The sequence below is a fragment of the Zootoca vivipara genome, chromosome 3 (assembly GCF_965207765.1).
Source record: "Zootoca vivipara chromosome 3, rZooViv2.hap1.1, whole genome shotgun sequence".
Taxonomy (NCBI): Eukaryota; Metazoa; Chordata; class Lepidosauria; order Squamata; family Lacertidae; genus Zootoca; species Zootoca vivipara.
Genome location: NC_142586.1, coordinates 111,676,362 through 111,694,273, shown reverse-complemented (window position 1 = coordinate 111,694,273; position 17,912 = coordinate 111,676,362). Strand labels below are relative to the sequence as shown.

General features: G+C 41.7%; 1 protein-coding gene across 2 annotated transcripts in view; it reads left to right on the top strand.

Annotated features, from left to right (window-relative positions):
* USP34 (ubiquitin specific peptidase 34) overlaps positions 1–17,912 on the top strand; it is a 103,854-nt gene that overhangs the window by 62,809 nt on the left and 23,133 nt on the right. For both annotated transcript variants that reach the window (XM_035110901.3, XM_035110900.3), the window contains 20 exons: positions 1,327–1,451; positions 2,020–2,172; positions 2,909–3,013; positions 4,084–4,139; positions 4,227–4,347; positions 4,552–4,735; positions 6,340–6,503; positions 7,217–7,282; positions 10,204–10,350; positions 10,455–10,511; positions 10,653–10,730; positions 11,755–11,849; positions 12,690–12,862; positions 13,486–13,639; positions 14,292–14,370; positions 15,192–15,245; positions 15,345–15,440; positions 17,056–17,120; positions 17,219–17,294; positions 17,380–17,427. In XM_035110901.3, coding sequence (XP_034966792.3) covers positions 1,327–1,451; positions 2,020–2,172; positions 2,909–3,013; positions 4,084–4,139; positions 4,227–4,347; positions 4,552–4,735; positions 6,340–6,503; positions 7,217–7,282; positions 10,204–10,350; positions 10,455–10,511; positions 10,653–10,730; positions 11,755–11,849; positions 12,690–12,862; positions 13,486–13,639; positions 14,292–14,370; positions 15,192–15,245; positions 15,345–15,440; positions 17,056–17,120; positions 17,219–17,294; positions 17,380–17,427 — 2,096 coding nt within the window. The remainder of the gene's footprint in view (positions 1–1,326; positions 1,452–2,019; positions 2,173–2,908; positions 3,014–4,083; positions 4,140–4,226; positions 4,348–4,551; positions 4,736–6,339; positions 6,504–7,216; positions 7,283–10,203; positions 10,351–10,454; positions 10,512–10,652; positions 10,731–11,754; positions 11,850–12,689; positions 12,863–13,485; positions 13,640–14,291; positions 14,371–15,191; positions 15,246–15,344; positions 15,441–17,055; positions 17,121–17,218; positions 17,295–17,379; positions 17,428–17,912) is intronic.

The window sequence follows — 17,912 nt, the reverse complement described above, 5'->3', positions numbered from 1 at the left end:
TGCTCCTCCCACTTGCTTTAGTGTCAGGGTTGTTCATGTGACTTCATGCTTGATCTTCAGTGTCTGGAGTGTTCTGCAGTTCCAGACCTGTCTGCTTCGAAGCAACAGCAAAATTGAGGTGTGTGTGTGTGTGTTTTCATGTTTCATGGACAAGCAGCTGACCACAACATTTTTCTTTCCCTCACTTTGGATAGTGCGCAAGGAATGGTGGGGTGTCACAGCCATCTTTGTTCACCTGATAGTTTATCTGACCTGACAAGGGCTTCTGCTATATGTTTTCTCTATGCTCCGTGGAGTAGAGAACAATAATTGGCTCCAAAGAGGCTTGGAAAGAACTCCTAGGCTAGTTCCATCAAGAAGGCACGAATACCTCGTTTTTGTGAAGGCCAGCCTTGCCGCTCAGATGTGAACATAGGTGTCATGCTGAGTTTCAATTTACTGTGATGAATAAGATTGTGTATATAGCCGAGGGAGCTGTTTTTTGTTTTCCTGCGGTATACAGATTGGCAAAAGTTGTGGCAACACACTTAAGAGTTTTTGTTTTTACTTGAAGCTGCAAGCTTTCTTGTAACAGCTCAGTTCTTCCAGTAGATTTTTGTGTTTTGTTTACTGTCCAGACCTTGAGATTGGTAGGTGGAGACTTTTGCGAAGTAATGATGTTAGTACTTCCACAATTAAGCAGCTTTACCGTGATGAGGGCTTTGCACAATCAGGTTCTTCCCACAAGCAGTAAAATGGTTGTTGTCAAGTGGGATTCAACACCTTGGGATCTGGCTTTCTTGGAAGAAAGCGGAAAATACATACCAAGCTTTGGTCCATGTGTTTGCAGTTAGCAAGTGTCATATGTCTCATCAGGCCTTCTATTAGCTTAATGCCTCTTTCTTCTTGGTTTTGTGCCTGACCCTTTTACCATGCTTGAACATCTAAGCAAAACCTTCATTCTCAGCATAGTGCAATGAGAACATCCAATGGTGGATTGTTTGCTCCTGCTACCCAGGGCAGGCAGAGGCACATGACAAATATTGTATACAGAAGCTCTGTTTCAGAAGACTCCACCTTTTCATATTTTCCCCCTTCGGCAGACTAGTGTTTTGGAAAATAAATAATAGGAATATATGGGCATGCACACCTCATTAAAAGCAGAATTTTATCTCGCTGACCCATGAAAGCTTATGCAATGCATATTAATCTGGATTACTTAGTATATGGGAAATAAGATGCTGTGATTGTTCTTACATATTGTGACTAGATCTTAGCCTTTAAATAAATGAATTAGCATTGTATGTGTGTGATGTATGATTATTGTATGTGGTTCTTCCTTTTTAGTTACTCACTATTCAATGTGGCTCCTAGTGAGCTGGGCTCACTGCTGCTCTTTGGTGAAATCCAGCCTAGCAGACAGCGATAATTTACAAGACTGGCTAAAGAAACTCACCCTTCTCATTCCTGAGGTAAGCCTAAGGGGTGGGGGAAACATAATTCTAGTTAAATTAACAAACCTTTGTGCCAAATTCAGTTGAAAGGTCTTAGCTTCATATATCTCATTTGCTTTCTTAATTAGCAACATATTCTTAGGCATATCCACTCAAAGGGTTGTAGGCAAGTAAGTCACACTCAGAGTAAACCCACTGACTGGACTAACTTAAGTCCATTGATTTAATTGGGCCTACTTTGCTTATGACTTTGTTGGGTAGAACTCAGAAGTGAAATCTGCTGTGTTTAATAAAACTTGTTCTGAGATTAGTTAGGGTATAAAGTAGCCGTTCTCTTCAGCTTTCAAAGCCAAGGTTACAAATTGATTTTCAGTATAAATTGCTCCGTCTGCATGATTCTTTTATCTCTCAGAACTTGGTTGGAAGCCTTTGGTTTTCCCCTCATCTATAAAACTAAGACAAGTGATAAGTTTCAGAATGCCAGCAACTAACAGACATGTTGAAAGTAGTTTTCATAAGTATGCTAGAGGGAAAGAGGATTTAAAAAAAAAGGTTTTCATTTTGTGCTATTCTCTTTTCATTTCAGACTGCAGTTCGTCACGAGTCCTGCAATGGCCTGTATAAATTATCGCTGTCAGGTTTGGATGGGGGAGACTCAATAAACAGATCTTTTCTGCTACTGGCTGCTTCAACGTTGCTCAAGTTTCTTCCTGATGCTCAGGCGTTAAAGCCTATCAAGGTAAAACAACAACGCAAACAAACAAACAAACAAGAAACCTAGCAGCTTCATTTGTATGGTATTTGTATTGTGTAGCAAATAAAAACACATTTCTCCCAATTAAATTGATCCAATCCACAGTTCTCAGATTTTTGAGTCCAGCCTCCCTAAGGGGGGGGAGCAGCAGTTGCTAGAGCAAGTTTTTCTCTGCCTACTTCCAACCCAAATCCTGATGGTTTGTGCTTTTTGATTAGATCAGCAGTTAAAAAGAATGCATGTCTTGCTGGTTTTCCACAATTTGTAACATTTACTTGTGGACCTACACCTAGCTCTGTAAGATCAGTTCTGTTCTACCTGCCTTCCCATATGCTGTTACTGTCTATCCTGCCAGCTTTATAATGTCTTGTGTGGATGCAGTCAGTTTCCCCTTGACGTGCCCCTCCTCCTCCTCCACCCCTCTGATAATATGTTGCTATGTGTCTGCTGCTGTAAGCTTTTTATGGTTATTTGTCATGGAGTAGGTGGGTCATGATTATAAAACAAAGGTTGTTTTGTTGGCATGGCTTATGTAAGCACTGATTTGCAATTTGTATTAGTAAAGGTAAAACAATTTCTCAGTTGTTTACCTTTTGGCATTTCAGAGCAATAGATCATGTAATAGTCACCATCTAGTTTTGACCCTTCATCATATTCAATGTGATTTTTTGTTTTTTGGATCAAAATAGATAAAACAAAGCACAAACTTTTATTTTCTCAGATTGAAGATTATGAAGAAGAACCTATCTTACAGTCTGGCTGTAAGGAATATTTCTGGTTGCTGTGCAAACTAATAGATAATATACATGTAAAAGATGCTAGTCAGGTAGGTACAATTGGTTTTATATTAAAGAATCCCCCCTTCCAATTGCTCCCTGCAACCTTGCTCCTTAGAAACCGAGGCAGGTTTGACTATACTCAGAGCATGGGTTAATAAGAAGCCTCAAGAATTGAAAAATGCAATCCTCGTAGCTGTTCTGTTGACCCATTCCTTTGCACGTTCAGACAAAAATGGCTTTCTTCAGGAGCCAGAATGGGACCTGTCTATACAACACACGCAAGGCCAGTGTGTTTGGGGTTTTTAGTTCAGACAAACAAAACTTGCTACTTTTCTTCTCATCCATGCGAGCGTAAGATAGATAAGGCTCTCCACTGTTGTTTTGCAACCAAGCAGGATTCAGTTGTGTTGTCAGAGCTGATCAGTGCTTGAGCACAGCCATTTGGATATAAATCTTAAGATTGTAAGTATCAGAGGGGAAAAAGGCTTACCTAATACTTATTTAAGAAAATGCTTGGTGAACATCAGCATGACTAGTTTCTCCAGTCGAAAAGAGCTTTAGGCTTGCTTTTCTTACACAACAGCTCCCTGTGCCAGACAGCAGACCTCTGTTGCATGAAAGGAATTTCAAAAGCTTGTGAATACTGTTTTGGAGGCCTGCTGGTCAAAGGAAGAATTTCTGAATTTCCACTAGGCTTGCCCAGGAATCTGGGTGCACCTGATTTATTTATTTACTTCATAAAGGTTACACACTGCTTAATTGTAAGGAGGGGGTGGGGAACCCTCAAAGCAGTTTACCTAAAAAAGAAAAAAAATTGAATACTACCCTATAGCTTTATTTTCAAAGGAAAAAATCCTTTTCTTTGTACAAGAGTGAGACTAAAATTGCACACAGTAGCTTTTTATTGCATAACCCAGGCATCCCCAAACTGCGGCCCTCCAGATGTTTTGGCCTACAACTCCCATGATCCCTAGCTAACAGGACCAGTGGTCAGGGAAGATGGGAAATGTAGTCCAAAACATCTGGAGGGCTGAAGTTTGGGGATGCCTGGCATAACCCAACCAGTGTATTTCATCAATTTATTTATATTTACATCTACATTTCTCTCTCTCTTTAGACCACATTGCTTGATTTAGATGCCTTAGCAAGACATTTGGCAGATTGCATTCGAAGGTAAGCTTTAAATTTGTTAGTTCACTTCAGGCGTATTTTCAATAGCAGACTGTTTTAGCTGACAGGCACTCAATTTGCATTTTACAGTAGAGAAATCCTTGACCATCAAGATGGCAACATAGAAGATGATGGTCTTACAGGTCTGCTCCGCTTGGCAACAAGTGTAGTCAAACACAAACCGCCTTTTAAATTCTCCCGAGAAGGACAGGTAAGAACTTGACCTGCTCTACCACCACAGTTTCCTCAGAACCTTGGGCGCAAACCAGAGACTGTTTTCCTTTGTTAAAGGGAAATTTTCACCGCAAGCCCCATTGATTTCATGAAAATTCTGCATGCCTGGCTTTCTCCGTAGAGCACTACACAAAATTGCCATTACTATAACCATAGCTGTTATACTTCTCTCATTTTGCAGGAGTTCCTGAGAGACATCTTCAATCTTCTGTTCTTGCTGCCAAGCCTAAAAGACCGTCAGCAGCCAAAGTGCAAGTCTCATTCTTCAAGGGCTGCTGCTTACGACCTGTTGGTAGAAATGGTAAAAGGTTCCGTAGAGAACTACAGGCTGCTCCACAACTGGGTTATGGCACAACACATGCAATGTAAGAATATTTTGTTAGTTTGAGAATGGAGGTGTTTTCTGTGTCTTTCCTTGCCTTAGAATTTTTGGATGTTTATTGATAAAATGCTGCGGTGCCCTTTTTGCTCACCCCTTGTGAGAAGCCAGTCCGTCCTTAACAAACAGAAATCTGTTTGCTTTTGTTCTTTAAGGAGAGATCTTCACTGCTGACATTTTCTGGCTAAACTGAGAAAATGCTGGAGTTTCTTGGTTGTTCTCCTGTTCCATGTTCAGTATTAATTAGCAAAAGTAGAACAGTGCCAGCATCCATTTGGCTTTCATTTCAGTGGCTTCTTTTGGCTCAGTAAATGGATCTGAACATTGTTGTAATCAAAATCTGCCCTTGTTCCCTTACGGGGTACACAAGAGCCCTTATAGAGTCCTTTGTAGGTTCTCCATCGGTAGGAGAAAATAACAGGCTGACCAGAGAATTTTGAGAAGCAAAGCAGCCTGATCTAGTAAGCCTGATCTTTATTAAACTGTTGCAACAGGGTGCTCCCCCACACGCAGGAGAGAGGAGGAGGACCACAAACCATGTGTGCTTGCCCTTATATAGCCATTTTGAAATTCCTTGCCCTGGAGCTCAAGACCACCCCTCCATACACCCTACATACATCACAGAAGGGGTGTAGCCCAAGACCACCCCCCACAAACATCATACCTACATCACAGAAAAGGCGGTCTACAACAGAAATTTGAATGTTGTTGTTTTTCCTGTCTGCCAGGTTCCTGTCTGATAATGCCTTATCTGATTGCTTTTTCTGGTAGTCTGGCTATTCCTCTAAGATGGTAATTACTTAATTCCTGAGACAATGGGAAGGTTTTTTTTTCATTTCCTTCCTCCTTGCAGAGAAACATTTGGTCAGTTTGGGAGTTAAAATGGTTTCAGGACTGTCTTCCTGTGCTGCTTCAGACATGTGGTTTATATATTGCTGTGGTTAAACCACTGAGCCTAGGGCTTGCTGATTAAAAGGTCGGCAGATCAGAATCCCTGTGATGGGGTGAGCTCCCGTTGCTCGGTCCCAGCTCCTGCCAACCTAGCAGTTCGAAAGCACGTCAAAATGCAAGTAGATAAATAGGAACCGCTACAGCGGGAAGGTAAACGGCGTTTCCATGTACTGCTCTGGTTTGCCAGAAGCGGCTTTGTCATGCTGGCCACATGACCTGGAAGCTGTATGCCGGCTCCCTCGGCCAATAAAGCGAGATGAGCGCTGCAATCCCAGAGTCGGTCACGACTGGACCTAATGGTCATGGGTCCCTTTACCTTTACCATAAAATATTAGTCTTGCATTACCTGTGGCATTCAAAAATCAAAGCAGTTACTTATGGAAAACTCAATACGGAAGCCTCATGGCACATTCGCCTTCTGAAAAGCATTCAAAAACTGAAGCAGTTACTTCTGGGTTTTCGGTGTTTGAAAACCGAAACGTTCAACTTTCGAGACGTTCGAAAATCGAGGTACCACTGTATAACCCCAAACATAATGTGGTTAGGAGAAGAGACAATCAGTGGCCATTCTGACTTGTCACAAATAATCAGACAGATTTGAAACCCAGTATTACAAAATAAAATTGTCATTTCTTCCAGCTTCCCATGCACCTTACAAGTGGGATTATTGGCCACATGATGATGTCAGAGCTGAGTGCAGGTTTGTGGGTCTAACCAACCTTGGAGCAACGTGTTACTTGGCATCAACTATTCAGCAGCTGTATATGATACCGGAAGCCAGGCAAGCCATCTTCACTGCAAAGGTATGACCTTCCTGGTTCAACAGGAAGCAAGTTTTCCATTTTAGTTGGGGTGCTGTAGTGATTAGGCAAAGAGTTCATTTAGCCACAGTGAATAATAGTTTTAAGCAATATTGCTCAGTGGTGAAATACACACAAATTGTCTCCCCAGTTAAAAAGAATCTTGGGTATCAATGTTAGTGAAGGCTCCTGCCTGCCTGAGACACTGAAGAGCAGCTGCCAATCAGAATAGACTGCAGTTGCATAGATCGACCAATGATACGACTTACTCATATGCTCATTGTAACATTCATCCCTTTCAAAGTCTACTCATCAGAATCCAGCACTAGGGTTGGGGCTGACCTCAGTGTAATCAAGTCAGAGGCCAAAATTGAAGTGGGAGTTTGTTTTCTGAAATTGGTCAACTGCAGAAGGAAAGTGTTTTATCTTGTAGAAGGAGATAGAGAGAATTCCCATCAATATGCATACATTGATGCAATAAGTCGATAGATAAACTCCCCCTCCCCCAGCCTAAAATAAGTAATTCATTTACTAATTCATAAATGCAACTTAGTAAATGAAGTCTAGCTTCTCTGGAGCAGTTTTAATCTGGCTACATTGTGAAATGCTTTAATCCTACAGTTTTCTCCAACTTTAAGAAAAGATTTTTTTTTTCATAACCTACAAACTTCACAAAATAACATTCCTTTTCCCACTCTTACATCTTTTTAAAAAAGTATTCCGAGGATATGAAGCACAAGACCACCCTCTTAGAACTTCAGAAAATGTTTACACATCTAATGGTAAGTTTGGGAAAGTGCTTATGAAAATAAATGCTTAGTTTTGTATTTGATGACCTTAATAGCTGTCTGCTAGTCTATGACTGCATGCTGCAGCGGTGAAGCATAATAGGTTGTTCTGTTTTAACTTCAGAGACATCCATTATGTTGGTGGCATCCATCTGATTTGCTCAAGGCGAAGACATGTTTCTGAAGTTTTATTTATTATTTTATTTATTAATTAAATCTGTATACTGCCCTTCATCCAAGGATCCCAGGGTTCTTTTTTTAGTCCTCTTCTGGCACTTCCTCCAGTTTCACCCTACCTTCATCCAGGCAGAGTCTGTGCCTCTTTTTTTTTAGCTCAGGGCTGTGTATATAGGGCTATATATATTCTTTCCTTAGTTTCTGCTGCCCTTCTGTATGTCCTGCCCCTGGACAGATGACTGCACTGCAGTTGGACCTTTTCTCAGAAGAAGGAGTTTAAATAATGTCTCACTATTTTCTGCAGCCTAAACAGAAAGCTTTATAACGCTTTGCCAGCAGAGAGTGCAAGCGGGTGTCACGAATTGGAAAATGCCTCTGAGCAAGCTGGTTTCCCTTCCCTCCTTCTTTATCAAGATGTACTGCCAAAAAAATAAAAATAAAATTAAAGAATCCCTTCATACAAGGATAAATCTAAACGCCCTCACATAAATTATTGGAGAGGCTCATCTTGCCTCAGTCTTAATGCCAAATCCAAACATCCCACTTTTTCAAAAGAGCACTTTTCTGAGTTTTCTTAACAAGCATTCTGAGCCACCTGAAACTTGCCCCATCAGTTCTGACCATCTACAGTGGTACCTCCGGTTACGAACTTAGTTCGTTCTGGAGGTCCATTCTTAACCCGAAACTGTTCTTAACATGAGGCACACTTTCGCTAATGGTGCCTCCCGCTGCCGCCTCACTGCTGGCGCGCGACTTCCGCTCGCATCCCGGGGCAAAGTTCACAACCAGGAGCATCTACTTCTGGGTTAGCGGAGCTCGTTACCTAAAGCGTTTTTAAGGAGGACGGTACAAGGTTTCACTGTATTCCGCCTGCAGACAGGCAAAGTTGAGGACTGGCACACCCTCTCAGGTTCAGAAAGCCCCTATTCAGGAAGCCTCCTCCTCTCACACTTGAAGCATGTAAGATTCTGGCTATGCATTTCATGTTATAGCACAGCCCCAATTTTGTGTTATGTGACACCCTCATGGCAGGCATTTTGTGACTGGTCACTGTGCTTTCTCAAAATTCCAAATGTGCCCCTTGCCTCAAAAAGCTTGGCAGCCTTTAGGCTTTAGTATATGAAGAAAATATAATAAATATTGACCCAAATTTACGGCAGTTAGGTCACCATAAGTGGCACTGCACTTCTGGAATGTTATGATAATGTTTCTTCAAATATTCTGAGGTTGGCATTCCAATCCCATTGCCCAAAACTACCCATTCATGTGCTTGCCCCTAAACGATGGGATTCATTGAGAAGTCAATGATGAGTTCTGATTTGACTCAATATGTTGTTGCATCTCACAATTTATTCATAAGGTGTTTGAGTCTGCCCAGTGTTCTGATCATGGGATTTCAGCTGTTATAGAAAACATTTCTTAGCTCCCAGAAGAAATGTCCTCCACATTATAGTCTGAAATAATATCAAGACAATATCTTGATATTACAAATGCAGCATTGTAACCCTAAGGGGACGACAGAGGACAAGATGGTTGGACAGTGTTCTCGAAGCTACGAACATGAGTTTGACCAAACTGCGGGAGGCAGTGCAAGACAGGAGTGCCTGGCGTGCTATGGTCCATGGGATCACGAAGAGTCGGACACGACTAAACAACAACAACAAACCCTAATCCCAGCCTCTTTTCTTAATACAGGCTGCTGGAATGGAAGGTGTTGACTCTTATAAAACTCTAAGGGGTTTGTTTTGGCAAGTTGAAGGGCCGTAGCTCAGTGGCAGAGCATCTGTTTTGCAGGCAGATGATTCAATCCCCTAGCATTTCTAGGTAGGCCTGGGAATGTTCTCTATCTGGAACCCTGAAGGACTGCTCCCAATCAGTATAAACAACACTGGGCTAATGGTCTCACTCAGTATAAGGCGGCAGCTTAGCTTTCAGAAGGTTTGTTTGAACATGTTCCAAATTTCGGCCCTATAATAGTTCAATTTTGTAGGCAAGGTAATGTCTCTGCTTTTTTAGACAGCATCTTAAAAAGCCAGAGACATCACCTTGCCTACAAAGGTCTGTATAGTTAAAGCTATGGTTTCCCCAGTAGTGATGTATGGAAGTGAGAGCTGGACCATAAAGAAGGCTGATCGCCGAAGAATTGATGCTTTTGAATTATGGTGCTGGAGGAGACTCTTGAGAGTCCCATGGACTGCAAGAAGAGCAAACCTATCCATTCTGAAGGAAATCAGCCCTGAGTGCTCACTGGAAGGACAGATCGTGAAGCTGAGGCTCCAATACTTTGGCCACTTCGTGAGAAGAGAAGACTCCCTGGAAAAGACCCTGATGTTGGGAAAGATTGAGGGCACTAGGAGAAGGGGACGACAGAGGATGAGATGGTTGGTCAGTGTCCTCGAAGCTACCAACATGAGTCTGACCAAACTGCAAGAGGCAGTGCAAGACAGGAGTGCCTGGAATGCTATGGTCCATGGGATCACAAAGAGTCGGGACACGACTAAACAACAACAACAACAACAATAGTTCAATAACCTTCTGTGCAATCTCAGAGCTGCAGAAATCATAATTACTCCTTCACTTCTATTGAAGCTCAGAGCTGCATGTGATTATCTTGCTTCTGCTAGCACAGAAGCATCCAAAGATGTATCTGCAAGAATTATTGTGTGTGTTGTTACTTTTTAAAATTAAAGATTTAATTGCTTCTTTTGCTTGCTTCTGACTGTCTGTTTTTAACATAGGAAAGTGAATGCAAAGCATACAATCCAAGGCCATTCTGCAAAACCTACACCATGGATAAACAGCCACTTAATACCGGTGAACAAAAAGACATGACTGAATTCTTCACAGATCTAATAACAAAAATTGAAGAAATGTCTCCAGAATTGGTAAGCTGTCAATAATTATTAATATTTTTAAACCAGGCTTCAGATTTCATTTTATTTTATTGTCCTGACAGAAGTAAATTATTTTTGACTTCATTCATTCACAGAAGAATACGGTGAAAAGCTTGTTTGGAGGTGTTATCACAAACAATGTTGTTTCCTTGGTGAGTGGCTGCTTAACTTTGCCTGCCAATTTCCCTCCCCACTCCCCAAACCTAGACTGTTGCTTTTCAAGTAGGAATAAATTTACTGATTCCTGTTAATTCTTTTTTTAAAAAAAACACAAACAAACCACTTTCTCTTAGGACTGTGAACATGTCAGCCAGACTGCTGAAGAGTTCTACACGGTGAGATGCCAGGTCGCAGACATGAAGAATATTTATGTAAGTGGTTCTGAACCTGCAGTGATTGTAGGCCTCTGTTAAGCAAACATATGAAGCAACTGAATGCAGAATCAATGATCTGTCTAGCCCAGTATTGCCTGCTTTGACTGTCAGCAACTCAACCACTGATTAATCTCCCCTCCTTATAATAATATATGGCTAAATTCAGCATTGCACTAAGTCATTCTGTCAGGCCAAGTTCTATGGCACCTCAGACAGAACAACCCACCCTCTCCTCCTCTCGTGTGATGTTGTGAGGGATCTCCACCACCTTGTCCCCTGAGCTGATTTTGGGGATCACATGGAGGGAGGGTTGCATAAGTGGAAGGATTTCCACTGAGGGGACTCATTTGTTGAATCCTGCACCTAATTTTAACAATTCATGCTGACTAAGAACTAGTGGGCGCTCTCCCTTCCGCTGATGGAAGGCACCTGCCAATGGAACGCAGGTGATGACCCGCTGTGTGCGGTGATGCCCCACCCTCTGCTGTGGGCTCCCCTCAATGTCCAGAGGCTTGCAGGGGAAGGAGGAACAGCTGAAAATTCCCTCCCTCCACATTCTGCTGACAAATGTCGGCAATCAGCAGAGGAAGCACCACTGGATATAACCTAGTGCCATAACTGTTAAAATAGTGTCGCAACTATCTCCAGAAAGGTAATATTCTGCACCTAGCTGCTGTAGGTTTTGCAGTTGGTGATGGTGTTAGAAAGAATAATGTATTATTATCCTTTCTATACCAGCACCTTTGTTCACAGCTTGAATGTGGACTTGTGTTTTTTTGTTTTATTTTTTTACGATGCCTTGCATGAGATACAAGTCCAATCTTAGATCGGGGAACACAGCTGCATGTATTAAAAACAAGTATTTGTGTTAGGGCAGGAGTTCACAGTGCTGACTCTACATTGTGTTCTCTTCTGAAGATACAGCATATCATTTCTCATGCTCAATTTTTTTTCATTTCTTTAGCTTGCACAAATGAATACATAAATAAATAAAGCTTTTTCCTTCCTGTTTTATGTACAGGAATCCCTTGATGAAGTTACCATTAAAGATACCCTGGAAGGGGACAACATGTATACATGCTCTCACTGCGGAAAGAAAGTACGGGCTGAAAAAAGGTATCATTGAGGGAAAACACTTGGGGATATTTTTTTTATCTTGTTGATGTTTAATTTTGGTAGAAGTTACCAGTCTAAACAGGCATAAACCCAGTTCACTCACAACACTAAGCCAATCCGTGGCTTAGTGCAAATGTGTGGATTCCTGGAGCAAATATCACAGCTGCTATACTCCTCCCTGGTTCAGCTGCTGTTGCACTACCAGGGCTGAGCCATGGTTTGCCTTGGAATCATAGAGTTGGAAGAGACCACAAGGGCCATCCAGTCCTTATTCCCTTATTCCCTCCAAACCAAGGCTCTTCTCCCCTAGACAAACTGGGAACAAATCTCGATTTCAGCTCATGGTTTGTCTAGAACGAGACAACTGTGAGCCATGATCTTTATTCTGGGACCTTGCATGCTCATCCTAAGCCACAATTTTGCTTAGGGTTCCGTGACAGCTGGGTCATGCATACCAGTAACAGAACTGCTTGTGCTATACAGTGGTGCCTCGCTTAACGAATGCCCTGCTTAATGAAATTTTCGCTTAACGAAAGGTTTTTTCTAGCGGAGGTTGCCTCGCTAGACGAATTCGTTTTACGAAAAATTCGTCTAGCGAATCGCGGTTTCCCATAGGAATGCATTGAAATTCAATTAATGTGTTCCTATGGGCAAAAAAAAAATTCAATGCATTCCTATGGGATTCGCTAGACAAATTTTTCATTATAAGAAAAGACCCGTGGAACGAATTAAATTCGTCTGGCGAGGCACCACTGTACATGAGCAATACTTTCAAAAATAACAGTGGTCCTCGAAAGAAGGCACACACCGCAAGGAATTATTTGCTTCTTTTGTCTTTAGGGCTTGTTTTAAGAAGTTGCCTCGCATTTTAAGCTTCAATACAATGAGATACACTTTTAACATGGTCACTATGATGAAGGAGAAAGTCAACACACACTTCTCATTCCCCCTGCGTCTGGACATGACACCTTACACTGAAGATTTTCTTATGGGGAAAAATGACAGGAAAGAAGGTATTTGAATTTAGTTCACCTCCGCAGTTTTGCGCCTGGCAAACTGTTTCAGTTTGATCATTCCTCTTCATCTATTTGGATATTTCTGGCAACATGGTTTCCACTAGAGTTGGGCAGATGCCATGGTACTTTGGCCCTTCAAGTGATGAGCATTCAAAAAACTTTGTGGGGCTTTTTGAACGTTTTGACATGACTGGTTAATGGTGCAGTTGATTGCCTGCCGCTCCATCTTCCCCAAGGAAGAAGATTTGCTTTTAATTACTTTTCTTACCAGAGCAACCATGATCCAGAGTGGGAAGGCCAGCCACTAAGCCTTTCATGCGTTCATTAAAGGCCTTTCCATCAGCTGTCCCCTTTTCCTTTGTGGAAGAGGAGGGACTTAACAGAGAGGTTAGGAATGGGACCCAGTTTAAGGTAGGCCTAGTCAAAGGGGTGCTGCTCCCACCTTGATTTGGGGTCATTGTAATCCATTAAGCAGGAATGCCCATTTATTGGTGCATGTACACACACACTGGGTTGGTGTCTTTCTGCAGGGCTGCCAAATATATTCTAGCTTGTTTGTACTTGGTCTCCTCCAGTAATTAAAAGAATGAGATTCTAAAAGTTGTTATATATTCTTTAAGGTTTCAAGGATGACAGCAACAGTTCCAAAGAGACCAAGAGCTTTGAGTACGATTTAATAGGTGTAACTGTCCATACTGGAACAGCAGATGGGGGACACTACTACAGCTTTATCCGGGATATTGTTAATCCTCATGCGTACAAAAACAACAAGTGGTGAGTGATAAATGTTCAATCTTCAACTCATGTCGCAGTAGATGATTTTTTAGGGGGGGAAACCCCAGGGAGTATGGGAGAAAGCTGTAGGTAAAAGGGGAAGAGGGAGCATTCTTGATCATCAAATGATGGGTTTGGTAGTATGTTTGAACAGTAGTCTTTTTGCAAAAGTAGTCTTTTTGCAATAGTTTTTAAATATATATTTTCAACCTTACATGTTTTCAGATTTAGTTATCTTCATTCTGTCCTGGCTTTTGTAAAAAAAAAAAAAGGTAAAGGGGACCCTTCACCATTAGGTCCAGTCGTGATTGACTCTGGGGTTGTGGCGCTTATCTCGCGTTATTGGCCGAGGGAGCCGGCGTACAGCTTCCAGGTCATGTGGCCAGCATGACAAAGCCACTTCTGGTGAACCAGAGCAGCACACGGAAACTCTGTTTACCTTCCCGCTGTAGCAGTACCTATTTATCTACTTGCACTTTGACATGCTTTCGAACTGCTAGGTTGGCCTGTGTCATCTAACTCAGTACTATATTTATTTCTTGTAATTTCACATCAAGGACTCTGCAGAATTACAGCCATATTCCATCCAGCAGAGTAAAATGTTTTATATAAATCGGCTTGATACACGAGTGTAACGTGTTGTGTTTTCTAGGTATCTTTTCAATGATGCTGAAGTAAAGCCATTTGATTCTGCTCAGCTGGCTTCTGAATGTTTCGGCGGAGAAATGACAGTGAGTTGTAATCTCTCTCTCTCTCTTACAAGGTCAGAAAGACACCCACATAGTTGCAATCCCCATCAGCACTTTTTAAGCAGAAAGAGAGGCAGCAGAAAACTGGTACTGTGCCACCTTTCAAATACATTGTGAACTTCTGTAGAGCCTATAATCACTGTATGAAATGCATAGACTAGGTTAGATTGTTGCAGTAATCTACCCTAGAGGTTACCAGAGCATAGATGACAGAAGTTAGGCTATCCCTGTCTAGGTAGGGGCACAGATGAGCCACCAGCTGAAGCTGATGGAAGGCCACCTGAGCCTCAAGGAGCAAAGGATACAGAAGTAGCCTCAAGCATCTGACTAAATAAATCTCCCTTACTTTCAAGTAAGAGTCGCTTTTGTTGTGCTTTGGGATGGGAGTGATTACCTTAGGAAATGCAAAGGGGCTAAACATTTTTGGAGATACCAATTCACAGCTGTAAGATCCTCACATTGCCATGACTTTTGAGTAGGTGCAGTTATGCCAGTCACATCAGATATGTCCTGTATTTTACTGGTAATTACAATGTAGGTGCTAGCTTAATTCCACACTTCACTGAGCAACTCATAACAAAATTGAACTTGGAAAGTTAGAGCCCCTTTTTTGTTCTTAAGGACTTAGAGTAGTGATCAAAGGCGCTGTAGCTGGAAAATCAACCATGAAGAGAATTAAATTACTTCTGTGCCAATAAATGGGTGTAAAATTGGGGTTGGCCTTTGTACCATGTCGTGCAGGCAAAACAGCCATAACAGAAAGGATGGATCTTTTTTAAAAAAAATCCTTTTCCTTCTTTCAGACAAAGACGTATGATTCTGTTACTGATAAATTTATGGATTTCTCCTTTGAAAAGGTACTTGCTTTATCACTCGATTTTGAAAAGAAACTCATCATCATGTTTCTCCCTCTTTCTGTTTTGAATTAACACTGTTGGTTTTTTTGCTTCCCCCAGACCCATAGTGCATACATGCTCTTTTATAAACGGATGGAGCCAGAAGAAGAGAATGGCCGAGACTACAAATTTGATGTTTCGTCCGAGTTGCTAGAGGTATATATGGCTACATTGAAAATGACAATGTAAACTTTTAAGGGTTCTTTTTCCAACTATCTTTATTAGCAGAATTTTATCTTGCCACTTTCAACCAGCCATTTGCTTTAAGCTCACCAAGTGACTGATAAACTGATCTTCCTCCCTTGATGGAGCTGCAAAATGGGATACAGTCAAATTGTTGGGTACAAATACTTTGCTGTAATACCACTCAAGGACCATGAGTTTGTGCCTGTGTCAGCGAGTTCTCATTGCACTGTGGATCACCAGGATGTTGAAATACAGTCAAACCTCTGCTCCCGAACGCCTCCTTTACCGTACATTTTGGTTCCTGAACGCCGGAAACCTGGAAGTGTGTGTTACGGTTTTCGAAAGTTTTTTGGAAGCCAAACATCCGATGTGGCTTCTGCTTGTTGAACATTTCGGAAGCTGACCGGGATTCCGGAATGGATTAACTTCGACAACCGAGGTTTGACTGTATCCAAAAAGTTAGAAAGGATGTTTAGTATTATGAGTGCTAGGTTAGTTGAGTACTTCGGTTTAGATAAAGTGTTGGGAAGAGCATGCAGCTCTGCAGGGGGAAATGCATTCTTTTGTATGCAGGCGGTTCAGTTTTCAGTCCGTGGCATCTCCAATAAAGAGCCCTAGGGACAAGACTGGGAGAAACCTCTGCCTGATACATAGGGTAGCTCCTGCCAGTGATGATGAATAATGCTGAGCCTGACTCTGTATATGGCAGTTTCATATATTTTTTAAAAAATGTGGCTTGGATCCCAAGATAAATTTGCTCAAGATAATTTTTCATGGAAGTTAAAAGTTTTTCACCCCCCTATACACCCCCCCCCCACAAAAAACCAGATTTTGGCCCTCTTGAACAATATGAGATTGGGGGTGTCTGTGGAGGAGGGGCAGTCTTGGGATCCAAGCGTGTGAGTGGAATCCAACTGCACTGTTCCGTTTGTGCAAACAGGATTTCCCCTTCCACTCCTCTCACCTTCCCCACCCTGTGCACCCCCCAAATCTGCTCTTGAGGGTTGGGGCACCCTCTAGCGCAGATTAAGGAGGTGCTGCAGGATGGAGAAGTGGAACGTGCAGCTCCATTACATCTGCTGGAGCAACACTGGATCCCATCCTATGAGTTTGGCATTGTTTGTTTAAAAGAAGACACCATGACCTGGTAGGTTAGTAGTGAAACATGCCATATGTTTTGAGACTACAATTCCCATCATCCCTGACCACTGTTAGCTAGCGATAAAGGGAGTTGTAGTCCCAAAACATGAAGGGCCGAGTTTACCTATGCCTGGAGTAGACCATGGCCCGGGGAGGAGGAAGGGAGAGAGATTTTCAACATGTATTCATTGTTTTTTCTGATCTTGCCTGCTCCAAATACTCCCAGGAAAGGGTACATAGTTGGTTTCTCTCTCTTTCTCCCTGCCTGTCTTTCCCTATCACTGATATCACACTTGCTTTACGTATCAGCTAACTTTGAACTATTGTGTTAAGTTTCAATTGCCGTGTGAGAGATAAGGTTCCTTACTGAAGACTTTGGCTCTATCTTTCTGAATTGTGTGGCTCTGAAGGAGTAAACAGCTTTGCACTTGCTTTTTCTCTTCAGTGGATATGGCATGATAACATGCAGTTTCTTCAAGACAAGAATATTTTTGAGCACACATATTTTGGGTAAGCTATGCCTGACTTGAGAACATTAAAAAAATAAAACTCTTACCCAGATTTTAAAATTCAATTTAAGTAACTGATAACATATTTATCTGGCCTAGGTTCATGTGGCAATTGTGCAGTAGCATCCCCAGCACTTTACCAGATCCAAAAGCGGTTTCTCTGATGACAGCCAAGGTAGGATCCCTTATCACATTTTTAAAGCCCATCTTTTACTGTTGGTTCAGTGCACTCTGTGTGACTGTCAATTATTGTCTTACAGCTAAGCACCTCTTTTGTCCTCGAAACATTTATCCATTCAAAAGAAAAGGTACGTTGCTTAATTAACACAGGCATAAAATTGCTTAAGGAAAATTACTTCCCTTCAGTTTGTGGAAATAAAAACAAAGCAGAATTTGTAATAAAAAATTATTTTGCCTCAAATGATACATTGATTCAGGCTCCAAATGTATGGCTTTTTGTAAAACCCTTTGAAGCAGCGTGGACCAGTTTGTTATATATGTATTTTTCCTTTCCCAAGATATGGTCATCTTTCCTTCAGACTTCATACAAGATTAATCCATATACACAAACTATTGTTTCATAAGCAAATTAAATGTGTATTTAATGCAGAAGGCATGCAAATTAATGCATACAGACGTACCTTGAAAGTCAAATGAATCCGTTCTAGAAGTCCGTTCAACTTCCAAAATGTTCGTGAACCAAGGTGCGGTTTCCGATTGGCTGCAGTAAGCTCCTGCAGCCAATCAGAAGTTGCGTTGGATGTTCGGGTTCCAAAGAATGTTCGAAAACCGA